The 22074-nt window shown below is 37.4% G+C and overlaps 1 protein-coding gene across 4 annotated transcripts in view; it reads left to right on the top strand.

Annotated features, from left to right (window-relative positions):
- ephb2b (eph receptor B2b) overlaps window positions 1-20217 on the top strand; it is a 117533-nt gene extending 97316 nt beyond the window's left edge. Inside the window, exons 6-16 of one of the 4 annotated variants that reach the window (XM_017408738.2) lie at window positions 1024-1148; window positions 2200-2362; window positions 3720-3828; window positions 4846-4913; window positions 6546-6659; window positions 6817-7064; window positions 11786-12001; window positions 12390-12539; window positions 13886-14079; window positions 14832-14987; window positions 15880-20217. In XM_017408738.2, coding sequence (XP_017264227.1) covers window positions 1024-1148; window positions 2200-2362; window positions 3720-3828; window positions 4846-4913; window positions 6546-6659; window positions 6817-7064; window positions 11786-12001; window positions 12390-12539; window positions 13886-14079; window positions 14832-14987; window positions 15880-15988 — 1652 coding nt within the window. In that variant the 3' untranslated portion in view covers window positions 15989-20217. Of the gene's footprint in view, window positions 1-1023; window positions 1149-2199; window positions 2363-3719; window positions 3829-4845; window positions 4914-6536; window positions 6660-6816; window positions 7065-11785; window positions 12002-12389; window positions 12540-13885; window positions 14080-14831; window positions 14988-15879 lie in introns of all 4 variants that reach the window. The other 3 variants (XM_017408739.2, XM_017408736.2, XM_017408737.2) reach the window with 3 other exon arrangements.
- The last annotated feature ends 1857 nt before the right edge of the window (window positions 20218-22074 follow it).

Raw genomic sequence — 22074 nt, 5'->3', positions numbered from 1 at the left:
TTTTTTTTTTTTTTTTTTTTTTTTTTTTTTACTGAATTATTATAGTAAGTAAGAAAGCAAATTAATAAAATCTTTGGTAATGTGACACAGCCTTAGTTTTTTTTTTTTTTCTTAATTTTTTCCTTTTTTTAAGTTGTATCATTGACAAAAACTTTTACTTTATTAATTTAACACAAAATAAGATTTTCTAATGAATGACTATACGACATGTACGATATATACAATATATTTGCCATGCCTCTGATGAAAAATCTCAATTCTTCATGATAATCTGGGGTTGTTTTTATTAAAATCATGTTTCAGACATCTTTAAATGAATAAAATACAGGGTATTTATATTTAATATTTCCCTAAAGTTACATTATACCTTATTTTTTTAACTTATTTATTAACACAGTCCTTTACAGTAAACTCAAACACGTTCTTGTTTTTAAATTATTGACATTTCAGGGATTTTTTTTAGCATTGGTTTAAGCAAAGTGCTTGCAAATACACTGTATTTTTTATGCTGGCATTAATGAGACAACCAAAATACTACTCTATCAAATTTGGATGCAGAGGACAAAAAAGCAAGATATAATGAGTTGCTGTGCAGCGTTTTTGTGGCTGATTTGATTCATTCCACTTGTTTAGCTCATATGCGTGACAAAATCCACTTTCCTTCATGTATTACATGGTGGTCTGGTGATTTTCAAATGAGTAATTTCTAGAAAGTGGTCTGTTATCAACAGCATGACAAGCGTAAATTAATCTCATCAAAGTCACAGTTTATCTTGGGAAGTCCCGTGAGGCTGCTTATGTGGTTTAGCCAATGTTGTGACTTGCCAGTCTGCACTGCATGCCTGGCCATGACGCTCTAACAGGAGGCTACAGAACATTGTATACTGTAGATTTTATGGGCTTTGCTGAAGCCAGTGTTTGGCTGTGTGATTAAAGATGCTGTAAAATTCTCTGAGCATGACAGTGAAGTTGGGTCTGATTTATTAGCTTCATTGTTAACACACTGCTTTTGTCTTTTCACAGCTCCATCCACTGTATCCATAATGCATCAGGTCAGTCGTACTGTGGACAGCATCACCCTCTCCTGGTCCCAACCAGACCAGCCTAATGGAGTCATCTTAGACTATGAGCTGCAATATTATGAAAAGGTACACACATTTGTTCAAGCACATGCACAAAGTATTTCTCCAAGTCCTTGTTGATCCTTATAAATTAACTTTATTTTCTCCAGTTTAGCCCACATAATGCTTGGTCTTTTGTTGTTGTTGCACATTTTAATTCAGAATCTCCTCATGCTCATTTGCATAGCAGCAGATCCTTGAAGGCATGCAGCTTCTGAATATTGCTCAGAACCTCTGCTCATTCTCGTCCAATTACAATCATGGTCAGTCACTGGGAAAGAAAACCACACTCAGCCCTGAAGCAGGGCCACTGGGGATTGATGCGCAGAGACTTGTGGTTAAAACAATGGTGCGCTGACTGATGTAAAAATAGTGTTTTAGGGGCAAGCTTGCTCAGATCAGCATACTTTCTCACAAGAACACTTAAAGTCAAAAGTTTCTGTTTATTCAAGCACATTGAGCACTTAAGAACACAAACATGTAAGCATGTGCAGATGCACATATGTGCAGAGTTTGTCAAGCTTTTGTTGAGATACTGTTTTGTTCTTCTTTTAATTAAATTTCTCTGACACTGCTGGGGAGAGCTGTCAAAACAATCGTTCCAGCCACTGCTATGGCTCAGAAGTGTGCGCTGAGAAGTGTATTGAAGGAAGCAGCTAAAAATGTCATAGTCTCAGCTCTCAAACCTGTCAGCATTCTGAAGAGGAAAAGCATGGCAGTGAAATACAGCTCTGATCATTATAAGACACGACTCAGAGGAGCTGCCTGACCTGAAACTGCCACCAAATCTGCCTTCTCTGAAGCAGCTGCTGGATATTTGCTATTTTTGTCTTTTTTTTCTAAACATTATTCAGATTAATTTGGTTTATGTTTACCTTAAAGGACTAAAATAAATAATTCAAAGCATAAATATTCTTCAGATACAACACAAGGTTTTTCAAAATAATTTTAGTTTACATTGTTTTATACTTGTTCTAAAAGTCCTATTTAATATAGTATTAATTTTATTATTACAGCCTTTCATGATTGTTGTTTTGTACAGTTGATGTCATGTAATGTGTTGTCTTTCTGCTCCCAGGACCAATCAGAATATAACTCTACCACCATCAGAAGCCAGACCAACACGGCAGTCATTCGTGGGCTCAAGTCAGGAAGCATCTATGTGTTCCAGGTCCGGGCCCGCACCGTGGCTGGGTTTGGACGCTACAGTGGCAAGCTATACTTTCAGACCATGACGGAGGGTGAGAATTCAGCCAGTGTCTGCTGCAGCACGCACAGTTCTTATCACCTTTCATGCGAGGCTTTTCAACCCACCGTGGAGCGCAATTTGAGTTCAGACAGCTGCAGGGACAAGCAGGAAGCATATTCTGTAGTACACTCAAAATCAGTGATCTCATGTATTATTATTGTTATTATTTAAAGTTACGCTCCCAGTATTTATTTTTTCTATTACATAAATCTTCAAAAGACCATTATATGCAAGAAATAAGTTTTTGAGTTTTTTAATACAAGCCATTAAGTCAATGATCAAGTTGAAATTGTCTTGTCTACTACACCGCAAATGGGAAAAGATGGAACATTCAGTAAACATCAGTCAAGTAGGTTAATGTCAGAGCTGTGTCTGGGTTTTCCCCTCTGAACATCTAATTTCTGTCAGCCTGCAGCACCCAGGGCCATCATTAGCCCGAACTCTCATACGAACATCCTTGATGCTGCCACACGCAAACCCCAGTGCAGGCCGTATAACAAACTGACTCATAACTGTAAATATTGAGCAAACAGAGGGTACATGAAGCTAAGTGGTTTCATTTTTCTACTGAAAACTTTTGTTTTCAGCCGCAAGAAGACTGTCACTGACAGTGTTTAAAGTAAACAACCCACTTTTGTGACAACCAGTTCTATAAATGCTCCAGACAGAAAGGAGAAAAAAGAGAAAGTAAAAAATAAGTTCAGATACTTCTGCTGTACACCTCATTTTCAAAAACAATGTCCTATGTGTAAAATCTGAAATTAATTGTTAATTTAAAAGGGATCTAAACCCTGTAATTAAATACCTCGAACATAATTATAATGTAATTGCTGCTAAACAGTTCAAAATAAACATGTTTGTATTATAAACTAGCAACAATATTTTGCTATAATAACAAATTTATTGAATGTTATCTGCTGTATTATATTTAGCTGAAAAAAAACCCACTATGCAGTGAGTTTAAATGCAGTTGTTTGTCTTTTGTGGTTTTTGAAAGAGGAATAATGCTCTGTCTCTATTTGCCCATTTAGTAGCTTGTTTCTCATTCTTGGCTGTCTGATCAGTCTGGGTCTCATCCAAACACGCTCTCTCTCTATTTCACACACTTTCTGCCAGATAATTTGCCCGTATCTGCAGCATCTGAGCACATTCGATGTGGTTTGTAAAATTTTGCATGCAGCCAGTCAAGATGCCAAGATGTTCAATGGTTTACGCAGCCGTATGTCTGTCTGTCACCCATTGCAGTGGCTCAGATGCTTTCCCATATGTTTCAGCTTATGACTCTGTGGGGCTGTGTATATGTGTGTTCATGACATTATGTTTATTTTATTTATATTTTTAAATAACAGAGGAATACAACACAAGCATTCAGGAGAAATTGCCTCTCATCATTGGCTCAGCAGCAGCAGGGTTGGTGTTCCTCATCGCTGTAGTTGTCATCGTCATCGTTTGTAACCGGTGAGTCAGTCTCGGGATGTCCGAGTCTTTGTAAAACATCTCTAAGAAATTTTAAGCAGTTAGATGAATTGGCTGTATTTCATTTTAGTTTTTGGTTTTGTTTTCTCAACAATAAATAAAAATCAGAGCTCTGCAGATGCTCCAGCTCAGTGGGTTTCAAAAGGTTATAACCTCTGGTTTGGGTTTCAGTCCTCAGTAGGACTGCTCATATTAAAAAGGGTATGCCTACACCTGTGCAGTGTTATAAGTCTGAAAAGAATGTACAAAATGAATATCTCAGCATACTTTTATTATTGTGTCTGATTTCCCCAAGGCTTTCATGTATGCTTTATATCACAGTCTTGGAAACATACAATCATAATGACATGCAATATATTATGTTGCAGAACAGACAAAATGAAATTTTCTGATTCTAAGTTGTTTTATTTAAGACTGGAGTATAAATCAAGTGACAAAATGACAATTTTATACATGATAAAATGTATTCAATTTAGAAAATGCAGATTCTTTTGTTCAGAACTTTGTAATATCTTCAATACAACCAGAGATTTCTATTGTGATAAAAAACATTGATGACTGTTACAAAGAAAGTTATGATCCACTTATGTAGCACTCTTACTTCTGGTTGGAAATCTTTTATTTCCTCCATCTATAATAAATAAACTCTAGCAGCTCTCTAGACTGAAAATATTGGTTTAAAAATATACACTACCCATTGATTTAAAGAAAGAAATGGGAAATGTATGTGCAGCCCATAATAACACACCCAAATAATTCATGCAGCTATCAAACTGGTATGCTCCGGAAAGAAAGATGAACATATGTTTGGGTGGTTTGACTACATGCCTCGGTGCCTTTTTTTTATTTGCAGGGGGAAAAAAATCCTTTCCTGACTTCTAAGTCTGATCATGAGAGATATATTTTCAGCGAAGTACACCTGGGGGTGTTTGATTCATGTCTCCCCCTCCCTCCTCCTTTTCTGTGAACCAGAGCTAGAGTTCTTTGTCTTTTCCCCAGGAGGCGTGGCTTCGACAGGGGTGATTCAGAATACACAGACAAATTGCAGCACTACACCAGTGGCCACAGTGAGTAATCCACCACTCCTCCCTGATCACTCTCACTGTTAGTTTCTGCCTCAGGATTAGACACACCTGTATCCATGACTACCCTGTCACCCAGTCATTCCCATGGCAGTCATTCAGCATTCTACTTCCTCACACACCTGTCTCCATGGCTACCACCTTGCTTGCTTCCGTCCTTGGCCACGTCCCTGCACAGCACTGCTTCATTTTCCCCCGCGCCGCACTTTCATGTAATCTTGCCCATTGTCTGATTCTGTTTGTTCAGAGCATGGATTTAACCACATCAAAACTGATGTTCAAGTGTGTGTTCAGTGCATCACATTTCATAGTTAGGCAGTTCCATTGTGCTGGAAATAGGTCAGTCTTCACTCACGTTAAGGCCATTAGGATGCTAATGCACACGAGTCATTTGCCATTGTCAAAATTTTCAAAAGATTTGGTGAATAAATGGAATTGCTCAATTATTTTCTCCTCTCAAACAGTGCAGTAACATTGAGTTTCTCTGTCACTAATACAGACATAAATTTGTAAGAAAAGTATTTCAGCCTATCCCCATCTGGAATAAAAAGAGAAACACAGACCTTAAAAAATATGACTTAGCAGTTCTTTTTTGGTTTAAAGATATAAATCTTTGTTTTTTTTACATGATTGGGTGATTATTACTGTACTTTATCTTTTTTGTGATTGTATAAATTCCACTCAAAAGGAAAAATCTTTCTCAATAGAATCCAGTCCCTTTGTGAAGATGCCCAGCTTGTGCTTTAGTGAAGAGTGTGCCAGTAAATAGCTGGGTATTTCACAGCTATTATCAGAAGCCAGTGTGTCTTGTGTGCATCCTGCCCCCACACCAGTTGCAGTTAAGGCTTTTGCCCCCGTTTATGGTGGTCTTTGCCATTAAAAGGAAGGTGGTCCTTTGAACGTGCTTTAGCTTGAGAAGAGATTGTAGGCTTTAGTAATGGGGGGTTGTGCCTGGTAAGATCTTTTCCATCTGTTCATCTCTGCAGCATGTTTTCGCAGTGTAGCCTGCCAGGTTTTGAGGCAGTGTGTATGCTCTTCTTGCACTGCAGCAGCCCAGGAGTGAGTATACCAACCATTCAGATAGCCTCAGGTCTGATGTGGAGGTATGAGCACTGTAATCGGATTTAAAACTCAGGACGCCTAAGTCCCTGAACACTTAAAGGCCACCTTAAGCCAATTTACCTGGCATCGTGGCTTAGGACAGCCAATTTATTTCAAGAAGTGAAGCTGAGCAATGCTAATATAGCACCCAGGTTTCTTTCCTGAGTGTTAATGGCTCTATGGCTCACTGGAGATGATATATATATTAACCCACTATATCACAGCTAAGAGGACTGGAGATGTGACGTCCTTGCTGACTGAACAACTACACACAGTGACCATGAGGTACTTGTCGCAACCACCATTTGTAATTACACTTCCTCTTCCATCATCCGGTCTTCATTACCTTTATGTCATACCAAAAAATCTCATAATTGCCTAAGAGTGTGGAAATGGAACGTGAATGAATTATTACTTTGCCTTGCTGCATTGGACTGTCTGGCCCATAGGACTGCAAGTAAAACCACAACAATTAAATATTATAGAGGCTTTTTCCTGTCTTACAAGTGTCTCCAGGAATGAAGATTTACATTGATCCATTCACATATGAAGACCCGAATGAGGCTGTGAGGGAGTTTGCCAAGGAGATTGATATATCCTGCGTGAAGATTGAACAGGTCATCGGTGCAGGTAATGGAGAAATCTGACTACAACGTGGCTGGAATACAGCATATTTATAACTGATTTCTAAGCAGAGGTAGATGCAGGAAAGGTGCTTATATTTAGTTGTACACATCGTTTAGGGTGCAAATAACTGTTTTGTTTTCTTAATTTTACCTCTTAATAGGAGAGTTTGGAGAAGTGTGCAGCGGTAACCTAAAGCTCCCCGGCAAAAGAGAGATGTTTGTAGCCATAAAAACTCTGAAGACCGGCTACACTGAGAAGCAAAGACGGGACTTCCTGAGCGAAGCTAGCATCATGGGCCAGTTCGACCATCCTAACGTCATTCATTTGGAAGGCGTGGTCACCAAGAGCAGTCCTGTAATGATCATTACTGAATTCATGGAGAATGGATCTCTCGACACCTTTCTCAGAGTAAGAAACCTGATTTTAATACATGGCTGATATTGTACTTGCAATTAATTATTGCGTAATAAACAGATTTTTCATGCATTAAAATTATTGTGCAGTAATTACAAAATATAACTTTTACATATCCCGCTGATGTTACTTTTATGACTTACAGTTTTACTGTTATCTATATGTTAATACTTATAAACTGGTGGTATTCTATGTCTCATTCTTTATCTTGCACAAACAATGAAATGTTTTAGAGTGTGTTTTTTGTGCATATAACTATGCTGCCTTCACCAGCTGACAGGACAAGCTTGGAAGTCTCTATTCAGAGCTTTTGCTTTGACAAGCCTAAGAATTGATATGATGATCTCAGCATAATAAGTTTATCACGACTCTGTCTAAAATTGTTTGCTTCACTAGACAGCTACTGAGGTACCTGCTAACTATCTGTCAAAAAACGAAAAGAAGCAATCACTCCTGCTATGCAAAGAGCATATTATTATCTTGAAAGCATCCCAAGAGGTTTTTTTTTTTGCTGTTTCAACAGTGTACAGAAGGAAAATGAATTAACAACAACTGCCGGGGGTCAATTTACCACCAGCAGCTCCTGAATAAATGAACAATTTTTCCTTCAAAATTTCACCTTTCAGTGGATATAAAAGACAGGTAATTAAAACTTTTAGTAGCAGCTAAAATTGCAGCTTTTGCAATTTGCAAGGAAAATTCTTCTAGTTTAGATTTTTATAAGTAAAACATGCAGTATACAATCATAATATATTTAAACTTTAATTATTTGTAAGCTGAGCAAACAAGAATTTATCTTTTTTGGACATAAATATGCTTATACACTTACATAGCTATTTCTTTAGTGATTTTACAGTGAATACACTCTCTTAGTTGAAGTGAGCAAATAAGTTAGAGTTGAACAGAATGTTTGTTCACCATAAAAACAGACTTTTTATTCAATTCTAAATGCTCATTGTTACATTAAACACTTCTTTTAATTGTTTTTTCTTACTTTTTGCTTTATAACCACTCTGCTTCTCACTCTTCCTTATTTAATATTTAATATCATACATGAGTGCTTCTAAAATTTAATACATTTTTTTCTATCTTGACAAGAAATAAAGTAAATGAGTTTACTTGACTTTTAATTTTCATAATCTCACCAGCAAGGGACATTACAAAAAACAGTTCGTAACCCCATTTATGACCCATATCAATAATTCAGATACTTTTCAAGATTTAAAATGGGATGGCACATGTTTAAAAATGAATCTGCCCATGTGATGAGATGTTAGACAAGTCATCACCATCATTCTTGGAATTATGGTGAAATAAAAACATCTTTTGATGTATTTTTTTTAATCTGCTTTCATCTGCTCTAATTGCTGCTTCTGCCTTTTGGGGAAGGGCAAAACTGATGTCTGATTAATGGGAGTTGAAGATGTATGATCTTTTCCAAAACATAGTTATTTTTAGATGCAACTTAAATTATGAAAAGGGAGCTCTCTTTTTAATGTGACAGACATTAAGTATGGAAGTGTAAAGTAAGTACTGTAAAAGTGGCATATCATAATTTAAGTCCTGTCTTTTTAAAATCAAAAAGAAAAACTAGAAAAAACTGGAAATGTGATTTGACGTCATAGTATTTTGAATTTGTGTAAGCACCTTTTTGTAAGATAATAAAATGTAGTTAAAAACGGAGTAGGTGAGACAAACAGCTCTGTGTGGCTTTAAAAATGTGTGTATACACTTTGTTCACTAATTCTGTAAGTGGTAAAAAAAAGGGTTTAAATTCAACAAGCAGCAGTGTGAGAGCACAATGATTAGTTCCTATAGTTTTTGTGCAAGGACAAAGTTTGGGGATTTCTACAACAGAGTTCTGTTGTTCCCTTTCCCCCATATTTGCATCAAAATTAGAGAGACAGCATTGTTTTGTATTATGTTTTTTCCAGGACAGAGTGATAAACCATGCTTTTCTTCAAAGATTTACAATCAGGAAACATGTTATACTGATGGAACTGATCCACTCAATGTATTATTGTGTTTCAGTTTGGTTTCTATGATTGAAAGTTTGGGAAAAATATAAAGCTTAAGAAAAACTCACAAGTATAATTGTGATTTTAATTAAATTGTCATGCTATGTAGCATTACTAATTTTATCAGTACACAACTTACTAAATGAGGAGATATTTGCTAATATAAATTGCTAAATATGACGAAAATATATTGGATTAAAAAGAATCTAACTATGTTTGAGCTTTAATTTGCTAACATAGATTCAATTCTCTGCATTAATTTATGAGTAAAATCTCTGTTTATGCAACAAAACCTGTATTCTTTACCTTCAAAGCAAAATGGAAGACAAGAATTTGGCTAAAATGTCTTGAAAGAGTTGCTGCCAACGGCATAACTTTACTTCCATCCGTCTGTGAAAAACCAGACTGGTAGTCCTGTTAGGAGCCAAACTAAAACAGGATATTTTGTTTGCACAGTGGCACTGAAAAGTAATTAGATTTATAGTATATACAGTAACTATGAGCACAATTAAAAGCCTTAAAATTTGTGACCTGATTAAAGATAAAATTTTACATTTTAAATAGTGTGAGAATTGACTTCAACGTAAAGCGGTCTGAAAACAGTCTACACACCTTTAATTGATTCCCACCAGTATACCTTCCCCAGTCAGTGTTAGCTTCCTCCTCCAAGACGACATCAAAGACTTCCTGGAGAAGCTGCCATAAAAACTCCTGTCAGCGCGCTGCTGAGGCTGGCTTCAGAGCCTTCATTTGCATTCTGCGTCCGACCTCGGAGACGCAAAGCATCAGCTCTTTTTGGAATTTGATCTTGTGCTGAAGGCTGTTTATGTACATGTAGATGTTTGTTGAACATATTTGACAGCAAATTGTTATTATGTTTTTTTTTTTAACAGCAGTGAGCCTTTGTAGAACGTAACAGTGACTGTAACATTACAGCTGCTGACAGTGTCAAAGCTTCTGAGCACAGTTTGTGTCTTTAGACTCAATTGGTGGTTAGTTGTTTATAATGGTCACCAGCTAAAGATTCAGGTAAAGAAAAACTTGCTGGGTTCAACTATAACCTTAAAAATTGTATGGGCAGATTATATTTAAAGCTCACTTTAGACCTTTACTTATCTATTGATGTTTTTTTTTCTTCAGCAAACTTGACCTGAAAGACATAAGAGGAATTTGTTATAGTGTATGTAAACATGGGGCTCAGATTAGGTGTTTTTGTGAAAAAGTTTTTACGAATAATGCATTCTGTTTAATCGCCGTGGTACATGAAGATGAGCATCTTGGTGCGAGGAGAGGCATCCACTCGACTAATGAGCAGCAAAGCGTTTGAAAGAGAAATAGGTTGGAGGAATTTGGCCGTGCTCTGGGCCTTTCTTAACTGCTTTACTTGTTTCCCCCCTTAGCCTTTATGTCTGTCCACACTCGGCCTCATGCTCTCATGCCCCATTCTTCATAATCTCCTGCTTTCCTGACGTCGTGGTGGGTGGTGGGGAGAGTGCAGGTGTGCCCAGTTGGAGGCACAGCTGCACCACGGCTCCAGACACTAGCCGAGCATGGGGTAAAGCCTTCCCCAAAACGGAAAGAGGAACAGCTGTACGCAGACAGCCAGACCCAGCTTAGTCCTGCCTAGTCCCACTGAGGCCAATTGGGCTCAAACAAAACCTGTTGGTGCCCAGCAGGTTTTTTGGTTTTTTTCGTTTTGTAAACTAATACTTTAACATAATCTTTCTAAGTTAAACCTATGCTGGTTTCATGTACATCATATGGTTTCAATCTATTTTTTTATATATTTTTACTAAAGGACATTAAGTGTATTTCAAGTAAGAAATACACATTAAATTTTAAGACAAGAAAATATTATTAAAACAACTCTAACAAAAAATATCACAGTAAAATTAATTTAGATAAATAGCTATCCTCTTTGCATCTTAATTATCATATGGTTCACTAACAAAGATGTTCAGAAGAAAAGTTAAAACAGAAAGTCGTGTCAAGTAATTGCAAAGTTATTATTAAACAAGACAACCTGGCTAACAATCTAAAAAAGCCAACATATGGCAGACAGTTTGGTACTCATAGGCCACCCCCGATGGGAATCAAGCTTTTGACCTTGTTAACACGTCCATATGGTGTTTTTATGTGCTAGTATGCATATTAGGAGTAGAACCACCATGCCTCAGTGATTCTACCTTGAAACTGTAATATACCAACAATTGTCTCAAAAAGACTGATTTTAACATTCAGTGTTTGTGTATATCAAAAAATAATTAATTCTGGGGTGGAACTTGACAGTGCTGGTTTTTAAAATATTGACAACATTATTAGTTTTTGTTAAAACCAATCTAGTGGAGAGTTGAGTGAAGTTGCTGCAGCCATGTTGGCAGTGAAGATAGAAACGGGCTTAACTGACATAATAGATCTCACGCTAAATACATTAAAGGTGCAATTTAGAGACATGGATAAGCAATTTAATAGTAAATAAATATCTAAATGTTATTGTGATAAACTCAAATAAGTGTTTAAAGGATCATTCAATGCCAGGAAAGAAAGTTTTGGTGCATAGTGTTCATGTAATAACTACTAATTACTGTAATAAGTTTGACTCACTATATTTCAAAACTGTCAGGCGACCCCTAAATATTCAATGAATCTATTATGAACTTTTTTATGTGATGCGTATCCTAAATATGTGTTTTACAGCAAAACGACGGGCAGTTCACAGTGATCCAGCTTGTTGGTATGCTGCGTGGCATCGCCTCAGGCATGAAGTACCTGGCTGACATGAATTACGTGCACCGTGACCTTGCTGCCCGAAACATCCTGGTCAACAGCAACCTTGTGTGCAAAGTGTCAGACTTCGGCCTCTCGCGGTTCCTGGAGGATGACACATCAGATCCTACTTACACTAGTGCTCTGGTATGAAATGTTTAAGGCTTACCTTCACACACCTCTTCACTTCCTCTGGGGCACTTCACTCAAATAAGTTGAAGTTTCTGACACTTTTAGAAAATCCCTTTAATGTTTTGTAGGTTTTATTAAGGGTTAAATCAAAGACTGACATACATACAGCAGTGCACTCCCTTTCAGTTTCCTCTATCAGGCCAAATATCATCCCCCCACCAGTTCTCCTTTTCCTTCTTCTGTAGTATTTCATATACCACACTTTCCTCCCAAGGGTTTTGTTATATCCACCTCCCAGTTTGGATTACTATCAGTATTGTTACTCTCTCCTGAGCCAGGACTTTTTAGCGGTAAGATTTCGGTCTCACCTCTTTTGCTTTGGTTGTTCTTTTTGTGTTCACAGGGAGGGAAGATCCCTATCCGATGGACTGCACCAGAAGCAATCCAGTACAGGAAATTCACCTCCGCCAGTGATGTGTGGAGCTACGGGATCGTCATGTGGGAAGTCATGTCCTATGGAGAGAGGCCTTACTGGGACATGACCAATCAAGATGTATGTGTTTAACATGCCTATTGTTATTTTCACAGAAACTATTAATTTTTTGGCCCTGGGGCCACCCCGAAGCCGTACTCACAAATCTTCACTACTCAGATTTATTTCTGGCTCCCCGTGTTTCATTAAAACCTCAAATTCCTCTGAGACAAATTTTGTCACTGGTATCTGCTTTCCCTTAGCTAAACACATGGGTTTTATATGAAAATTCCCCCCACGCTTACCACAGAGACTTAATCAGATAATTTGAAATGCACAGCAGTGCTCAGTGGACAATTTCTGCTCTTGACTGGAGCCTCCATTTTCTATCTCCCTCTGGGTAGTGAAGGAGAGAGCAAATTATGGGGAGAGAGATAATGAAAATAGTTTCAAATTGAAAGTGAGAACACTAATGTGCTAAGAGGGACTGAGGACCTCAACAGTTATCATATTAGCAGCTCCAGATAGTGTTTCTGCTCCATCGGGGTCCTCGTTTGGAGGTCTTGTGAATAAGATTAATCTGAGACTGAATGGAGCTTCTTTAATGACTCTGATAATGAGCAGGGATTGTGCACCCTTCTTACAAGTATCCTTGGGGTTGTTCCTCTCTGTTAACTGTGCAGCACCTCTGTGTAAAGTGTCGACATTTCTGTAAGGTGCCTTTATGGAGAGAGAACATTAAATATACTGCTGGTCTGCAAGTTGTTAGACGAAAAGTGGTATTTTGCAACTTCTGAAAAACAAAATAAAGTGATCTATAGAGTCTTTCCTTGTTGGGTCACATCAGAACCCCAGTTTATAAACATACCAGTCATAAAAAAATAGTTTTCTTTAGAAATATCACAAACTATAAATAAATGTATAAAACTTGTCAGCCTTCAGGTTTTTTTTTAGAACTCACTAAATGATTATTGTTTCATCACAAGGATGATTCTCTTTTGAACTTCATCAAAAGTTTTCATTATAACAGAATAAAATGGCAAAGCTCTTAAAAAGGTCTTTATAAATCAACATAAATCATAGATTTGCTTGTTTTCTGTCACATTAACCCCAATGCCCCCAGTTTTTCTTCTTGTGAGCCGTTTAAATAGACCCAACCTTAGACTTAGGAACCAGTTGAGTAAATTAAGCAGCTTAAATGCAAAAGGAATTCAAACTAATATTAAAATGCTGGCCCTACCAAAAAGCTTTTTGTAATTTTGAATAAAACACTTGACAAAGAATTTTCCTCTGAACATTTCTGATGTTACAGTATTTTATGATATTTTATATTTTTAATGAAGGAAAGAATATCTTTTTTTTTTTTTTATTCATCAGTTGATTTTTTTTGTAGAGTCTCACCTTAAGAGATGTGTTTGCCCCCGTAGGTCATCAACGCCATAGAGCAGGACTATCGGCTGCCTCCACCCATGGACTGTCCCAGCGCGCTGCACCAGCTCATGTTGGACTGCTGGCAGAAGGACCGCAACAACCGGCCCAAATTCAGCCAGATTGTCAACAACCTTGACAAGATGATCCGTAACCCCAACACATTAAAGGCCATGACTCCTTTATCTTCAGGGTGAGTAAAACGCTGCTGATCAACTTTGGATCATGTCCTTCAATGCTTTTCTTTTTACCTTTCCATGTGGTATTTGTCTTTATGAACAGACAGGCCTTTTAGTTTAGCATCATTTTACATAAATATGAATAACATCCTGAAGTGTATGAAGGTCTTGAGTTTTTGTCAGTGTGAAGGCTTTCCATTGTTAACGTGAAATTCAAGCTCTTGCGACAGTGTCATCAATGGCACGTTTCACATTTGCCAAACAGCCTCTCTTGTTTCTCCTGGCGCCGAGCGGTTACGTAAATTAAAGCCTTTTGGTTTGATAGATCCAATTCTTCCCACGAAAATGCTTCGGGCGAATTCTGGGTTGAAACTGTTTTCAAAACAAAGCGTTTTCAAGCATTTCTGCTCTCGGTGTTAGTTTGCTTAGAGAGCCAGAGTTTTCTGATTTCTTTTATCCCTCTCTGCACTTTCATTTGTGGCAGAGTGCAGGACTGCGGGCCAGATTTTCCACAGACACCGAGTGAATACGCTGGCTCCCTGAAGACTATCACCTCATTTGGAAAATACCCTTTCTAAGAAATCAGTTTGGAAAATATTTTTCAGGGATTAGGCTTGTGGGATTTTTTAAGTTCCGTCCAGCATTGTTAAATTGTAACATAATAATTCATGTTTGAATCCAATGCAGGTGGTCTGAACTGACAAGGATGTTAGAGCTTTCATTTCTTATTAGTATTCCTAATGTCTCCTGCTTGTCTCCCCCTCAGTGTCCATCTCCCTCTCTTGGACCGCAGCATCCCAGACTTCTCCACCTTCAGCAGCGTGGATGAATGGCTGGATGCCATCAAGATGGGCCAGTACAAAGAAAACTTTGCCAATTCAAACTTTTCCACATTTGATGTGGTGTCTCAGATGACCATGGAGTAAGTAATGACGACACCTTGTATTTAAATTCTGTTAACTGCAAAAAAAAAAAAAAAAAAAAACTATCACAGGAAGTGGGTTTTCTAAATCCGACTCTACAGTCTGAGCAGGAACAGGACTCTGCCTGTGGCCTGGATGCAAGTTTCAGATCCAAATGATGTAGCTGGGAGACTGGACAGTGGGCACAGCAGTTTGAAGCTTAACAGTAGAGTTTATTCTCCGCCATGTGTTTTACAGGCCTCTCTTTGAGCTCCGTTTAAAGTTAAGAAGAAACACTAGAAATTGTTGAAAATTCATCCCACTTTTAGAAAAACATAAAACTCAATCCATGTCAATGGATAACAACATTACAAGTTAGAGATCACTTTTTTTTTGAGAAAAATGTTGGCAATGTATAATCCAAAAATGGGATTACTAATGAGATTGAGCATTAGGGGAGATAACTTTTGTTTTATGGATAGGCAACTGCTTATCAAATTCTGCTTTTTTAATGTTGTGAAAGATGTTTCTCTAAACTAGTGAAATAAATGTTTGTCAATCATGGTTTTCCGTTGCACACTGTGGGTGGGCTCAGTGACATGAGGCAAGACGTTTCAGTCACAGGCACACTGACTTTCAAATCTTTCGTTTGATTATAGAAGCGTTCTGGTGTCAAAATGACTGAACATAAAAGTCTTTGTCAGGAGAAAGAATTTAATGCATGTAGTTTTTTTTTCATTCTACTTTCCATGTGTTGTTTTGTTGTCATTCTACATTGCTTTATGCATCGTTCCTGATTGACAGTTTCCAGGTTGTTTTTTAAGTAAATACCAGCATTGATAAATATGAATATAGACAGGTTGGTGGGTGGTGTGGTAACTTAAGCCTGACATCTGATTCTGTGCTTCACAGTGACATCCTAAGGGTTGGCGTGACTTTAGCAGGTCATCAAAAGAAGATCCTGAACAGCGTCCAGATGATGCGGGCACAGATGAACCAGATCCAGTCGGTGGAGGTTTGACCCTCCTGAGAGGAGCAGAGGGGAACGAAGGCTGTCAGGACACAGGGCTCTGGATGTGGAGGACGGAGTGGGATTTTTTTTTTTTTTTTGCGTGACAGTTTGTCTGGTCTTCCCACCAGGCTCCCATCAAGCCCCCATTCCCCTCTCCTGTTCCCCCTTTCCTCCTCTTCTCACCCCTATGATGAAGAGTCCAGGCAGACCACAGCCGAGCCCATCTTTAGAGCCAGAAACACGGGAGGTTAGGAGTGACCAGCAGCTCATTTTTCACTCTTCCACCAGTTTGTTTTTCAGCATTTATTATTCTTTTAGTTTTGTTTGTTCTGATGATTTTGTAAAGAATTTTTTAAAGAAGAGAGAAAAAAAACTGATAAGAAAAAAGGAGTTTATCTAAATTTATAGATGCTATAAGGTTGTACATTAGATGAACTGAGTAGGAAAGCTACCCTTTAAAAGGGCAAAAAAAAGAAAAGAAGGAAGGGTTGGGGATGACGTCCTCAAGGTGTGAATATTGTCTTTGTTTTTAATTTTGGACATTTTGTGGAAACACAGAGTTCTCTGTGGCCTTCTGCAAGACAAACTAGGAAGAACTGGGAACTCAACAAGTTCATCCAACTGGTTCTACAGGTAATATAATAAAATAAAAAATAAAAAATGAAATGGAAAGTTTGTGGCATGGATCGATGTCTAAACCACAATTGATCAGACTGCCAATTTATGCAGTGAAATCAGTGCTAAAGGAGAAAAAGAAGAAGAAAAAACATTTTTCCCCTCACTGCAAGAAATTTTCTATATTGTTAATATTTTGTGATGAAGATCCCTTCGTACCATGCTTCCACTCACTAAAGACTGGTTTGTTTGTTTTTTATTTTATTTCTTTCACAGTGAAATATTCAAAATTTGCCAAATAGATCTTTTCCTCCTCACACCCTAAATTTGATCCTGTACTGTACATATCAGATGCACTTGACCTGCCGCAACACGACGACTCAGAGATAGTTATTTTATGAGATCAGTTCAGGAGCAGAACAACTGACGACAGAGAGGATTTCAAACGTTGTCACCTTAACTTACTTAAGTTTCTTATTGTAGCTTGTGAGGAAAAAGTTGTGTTAAAAAAAAAAAAAAAAAAAAATCAAAACAAAACAAAAACAACAACAAAAAAAAAACTGTTCTTACTTCCTGAGGGTTGAAACAGGTTCAACTGCGTACTTCAGACTCAACATACATTTAAAACTTCTCATTACAGCATCCTCCCTCGTGTTTTTTTTTTTTCTTTTTCCAGTGCCGTCTGTGCATACATGCCGATGTTGCACACTCATACCACAGACACAAAGAACCAGTTGTTCCCAAAGTGTCAGAACTTGTGCTTGATCGCATGCTGAGTGAGTGATTAATTTCACAGTGCTTTGATTTGTTGCAATTACTCAAATTCTGTTTGCTGATAGCTTGGGCTTGACTCCCTTGCACTGTATTCAGTATTCTTTCATTTCCCTTTGAAAAGACATGCTTATGTTCAAATTGTTAAAAGTCTCATTACCACACATGGTTGTTTACACACAGTCAGCAAGCAAATTTACAGTGAGAAGTGTTTGTTATATTACTGCAATTTCTGTATGGATGTCATAGAATTGAATATCTTCTGCACTGAGTATATACTGTCTGACTTCAGCCAACTCTCTGGATCTTCCATCAGTGCTTTGATTTTATTTTTCAAAAACTGAATCATGTTGGTGCACAAAACCATGTAGATAAACAGTGTTACCTTGTAACGGGTCTAGGTTTTATCCTCTAGGAAGTTTGTATGCATTTTGTTTTGTTTCTTGTGAGAACTGCTGTCTCATGAGTGCAGAACTGCCACTCGCTGTTTGTGCTGTAGCCCGTAACCTGTTGTAGGGCTTCTCTAGGGAGAAATATGGAGTCTATGGCAATCTAGCGATTCTCCAGAAATGGTGAATCAGATGGGGGGGGGGGTTATGCATAAAGCCAATAAATGATAATCAGCAATGCACAAATCCTGCTGGGCGGCACTCCGAGACCCGGCAGACAGACATAAATGTCCAGCTGTGAGCCATCGGTCAGATGTGTCTGCTCACAGCAGGACGACTGCACCCTGATCACAGCCGCTCTGTCCAGGCACTGATTCCGTCTCTGTCCTCCTGATAACACACATGCCTGTCGACCACCTGTCAACGACTTCCTCTGATCTCCTCACAGTCGGCTTTTGCCAGTTGTCTGGTTTCGTCTCGGCATCAGCAGCAGCAGGCATATTGACATTTGACAGCAGGGCAGTTGTGTCATGTCTTGTCTCAATGCTCGTGCCACTGAGATTCCTCCAGACTGGACAATGCTTCCATGTTTGCTTGAACCAAATCCTCCGATGCTGACCCAAGTTCTTATGTTGTCACTACAGATGGCTTTATCACCAAACTTTCTCTACAGAAAGATAGAAACCTCAATTACTGCAGCACTATCAGTCTATCTCCTGTGATTTCCAGCTGTTTGTGTTTTTTCCTTTCTTTGCCTCACAGCCCACTGCTTGGTTTACTTTAGCTGCAGTTTGACACATTATAGCTAATATTTTCTTGGAATTGGATGAGGAGAATCATGAGTTAAAGTCAGGAATCAAACAGGAACTGATGCCATTAATGTTTTGTTTTTACTGACCTTTACATTGTCATTTTGTCCCCCCATTTCTTAGTTCGGAACAGCTCACCAGGTTTATTTTGGCGTGTCTTATAGCATGAGAAATACTCTGCCGTCAGGAAAAGCACTTAATGTGCGAGAAATTAATCTCAAGTATGCACAAGGACGGTGTTTTTTTTATTTTTTTTGCTTCAGGCCCATTAAAGCTCATTCGGATGCTTGTCCGTGGATGCTGCCAAGACTTTTGAGTTATTAATCAAGCAATTATCCTTGACATTTGCTTTGAGGAGTTATCTTAAACAGGGTGTGCTGACTGTGGTAGAGCAGATTATCGCTGAAATTTATTTTTATATTACGTACAGTCTCCTTTTTTTAGGTAAAAAGCAAGTCATTTTTGCTGTGTTTTTTTTAATTTTCCATTGACTTTAAATAATTTAAAAACTTAAAGTTGTTTAATTGTGGAGTGGTTAGAAACATTTTTTTTCCAGTATCTAATAATTCTCATTGCACAAAAGAGTTATTGTTGCTGTTCAGGCGGAGGAATGATAAGTGGGCCCTCGTGTTTAACCTAGACTTTTGAATATAAAAAAAATGTATAAACTGAGCAACTGATTCATCTGTTAAACTTTTCATGGTAGGCATGTCATTAAAATAGGATTCACTCAGTGGAATTATTCTTTTATTCCCTCTGAAAGGACCGGACATCACGGTTCAGTTGTGCAGTTGGACATCAGATTATTTGGTCACTTGGGAAATTAATGATTTGTATAAAAGAAATTAATTCACATGCTTCGTTTATTTTACTTTCTTTTTTACCTTTGACAGTTTTTGCTTTTGCAAACTTTCCACAGACATAACTTGAACTTGTAGCTTAAAAATGTGCCATCTGCTCGTGTAGTTTCCAGCTTCCCTTGTTCTTCTCAGATGCAGTGTGGTGGTGAGTGATGCCACTGATGGTTTTACACATTTACCAACTTTCTTTTTTAGCAAAACCATGTGTTACTTTCTCTTTTTACATCTGCGATGCGGTGTAAAGCTACTCAGCCCTCCCCCCCTCATCGTGTGCCAATTCTTGAAGGACAGAGGGAAACCGTTGGGTCTCAGTGCTACAGCTACATGATAGTGTGCATAAACATGAGCAGTGCCAGGCTGTGGCCACTGAGCTGCGTCTGAACATCACCTAACATCAGGGTCAGAGCAGGAAGTCCGTCTCCTTTTGTGGCAAATAGAAAATGGCTCCTGCTTATTGGCTGCAGCGTGAAGCACCAGGGCGCCCTCTGCTGATGACGTGTTCCGATGGCATTAAGAGCTGGAGCCCCGTTTGTTGTGTGAATACAGCAGCAGGCAGATCTCCAGTGTTTGGGAACCTTCAGCTGCTGATGGACAAATAATGGCTGCTGCTAAGAGCAAGGCTGTGATTTTTTTTTTTTTGGCCTTCTGTTGAGCAAACATTCATACCACTATGGTGTCCTGTGGAACTATGTGTTCTCCTCTTTGCTCCCACCCTACCTCTCTAAACGTCCCAAACCACCCCCTCCACCACTAGCACTCTGGCTCTCAGTCAGTCCAGTCAGGGGACGTCTGCTCTGTTAATGCCCACATAAGACCAGTGCCGGTTCAGACCACTGTGACTGATGTGGGAGATCCTGTATTTCTGTATAAATGTATATTGACTGTAACCCTGTGAATGATGTAACAATTTCATTATTTGTAATATTGTCATGGTTTTATTTTCTAAAATTGAAAAGCCCAACTTGACTCTCCTCAATAAAAAAATAAGATCTGTTTTAAAAAACTGTGATGAGTACTTTATTATTATTATTATTATTATTATTATTATTATTATTATTATTATTATTATTATTATTATTATTATTATTATTATTATTATTATTATTAACTACATTTGTGTTATGTTGGGTGGGAAATCCCAAACAAGACTCATAAATAAAAGTAAAATAAATAAATATGATTTAAGATTTAAACAATAATAGTTGTATGATTTTCAGTGATCAGTTGTTTGTCTTGTTTGTCTCTATGTGTCCCTGAGATGGACATGTGACCTGTCCTGGTGTCCCCCACCTGTCAGTCACTGCTGGAGAGACATTAGCTGTCCTGAGACCCGGAAAGGAAAAGTAGGTAAAAAATAATGGATAAATGGATGATTTTTTTATTTGCAAATCTATAATTTAATTTTGGAATGAATTGATACAACAACACTATCCTGATAAATGTTAATTTGTTCAGCAGAAGCACATTTTACATGTTTACATGTTGAATGCAAAATTAGTCCGTTTAGTTTGGGATCTAAACTGCCGAAAAAAAGAAGTTTGTATTTGATATTACAGGTTGAATAATGCATCACAGAAACATTTCTGTGTGTAGAGTTTTATAATTTATAAAAGAACTAATTTTGCACATCAGTCTTGACAGAAAGTCAGAGAAGCTTTTAGCAGCTGAAGCTTTGAGACTCCATCAGGTTAAAGTTAAAGTTAAAGCTGCTGCTGGGAGGAAAACAACTAAAAACTAGTTTGTCTGAAGTGAAGACCATCTTTGTCTCTGTTACAATTAAATATAAATAAACTTGTCTGTCCTGATCCAGTGATGAACTATGTTTTATTTGGTTTTCCACCTTTTTATTTTTATTTTAAATGATTTTGTAAAATGAGCATTATGGTAACAAGTCAAAATATTAATAAATTGTTTACAAAATTTCTATTTTATGTTAGAATTTTCCTTGAACTTTGAGTTATGACTAATTTAACTTTTTATGAAAACACTAGTAATTATATAAGTAAAATTGTTGATCATGTACAGCATCTTTCCACAAAATTTCATTAAACAAACCTTTTTGACAAAATATTATTTATTTATTTTTAAAATTAAAAATGTAAGTAAATATATTACAAGTAGGATAACAGAAAATAAACATAGCCTAAATGCAAAAAGAACAAAAAAAAACAAAAAAACAATCAGATTACATAATTATATAAAAAAAAACAATTTAAAGATAGGTCATTAGATTTAATAAAAATAAAATATTTAAATATAAACACACATCAAAATAAAAGATAATAAAACAAAATTAAATGATTAAAGACATAGGTTTGAAACAAATAAAAAAAACATTAAATGAAGAAAATTACAAGAATGGATTCACAAACTGCATAAAATACAATTTAACACAGAATTAAAACAAAAATACAAAAAGTTTTAACTGTATATAACAACATAGATACGCTGTGTGTATTCACACACAGATGTAGACATAAAAATACAAAAAAACATATGCACTGTGCAGTAAATGGTCCTGCAAATAAAACGTTATTTTTGCCCTGAGTGAATTCGAAGCGGGCTTATCTCCCCTTTCAGACTGTTGCAACATTCAGGACAGCAGCTGAAAACAGCTGCAGCACCTCCAGCTTTATTGTGTTGTGGTTTTG

The sequence above is a fragment of the Kryptolebias marmoratus genome, linkage group LG4 (genome assembly GCF_001649575.2).
Source record: "Kryptolebias marmoratus isolate JLee-2015 linkage group LG4, ASM164957v2, whole genome shotgun sequence".
In the NCBI taxonomy this organism is placed as follows: domain Eukaryota; kingdom Metazoa; phylum Chordata; class Actinopteri; order Cyprinodontiformes; family Rivulidae; genus Kryptolebias; species Kryptolebias marmoratus.
Note: the sequence above shows the minus strand (reverse complement) of the source record. Positions and strands in the feature narration are given on the sequence as shown.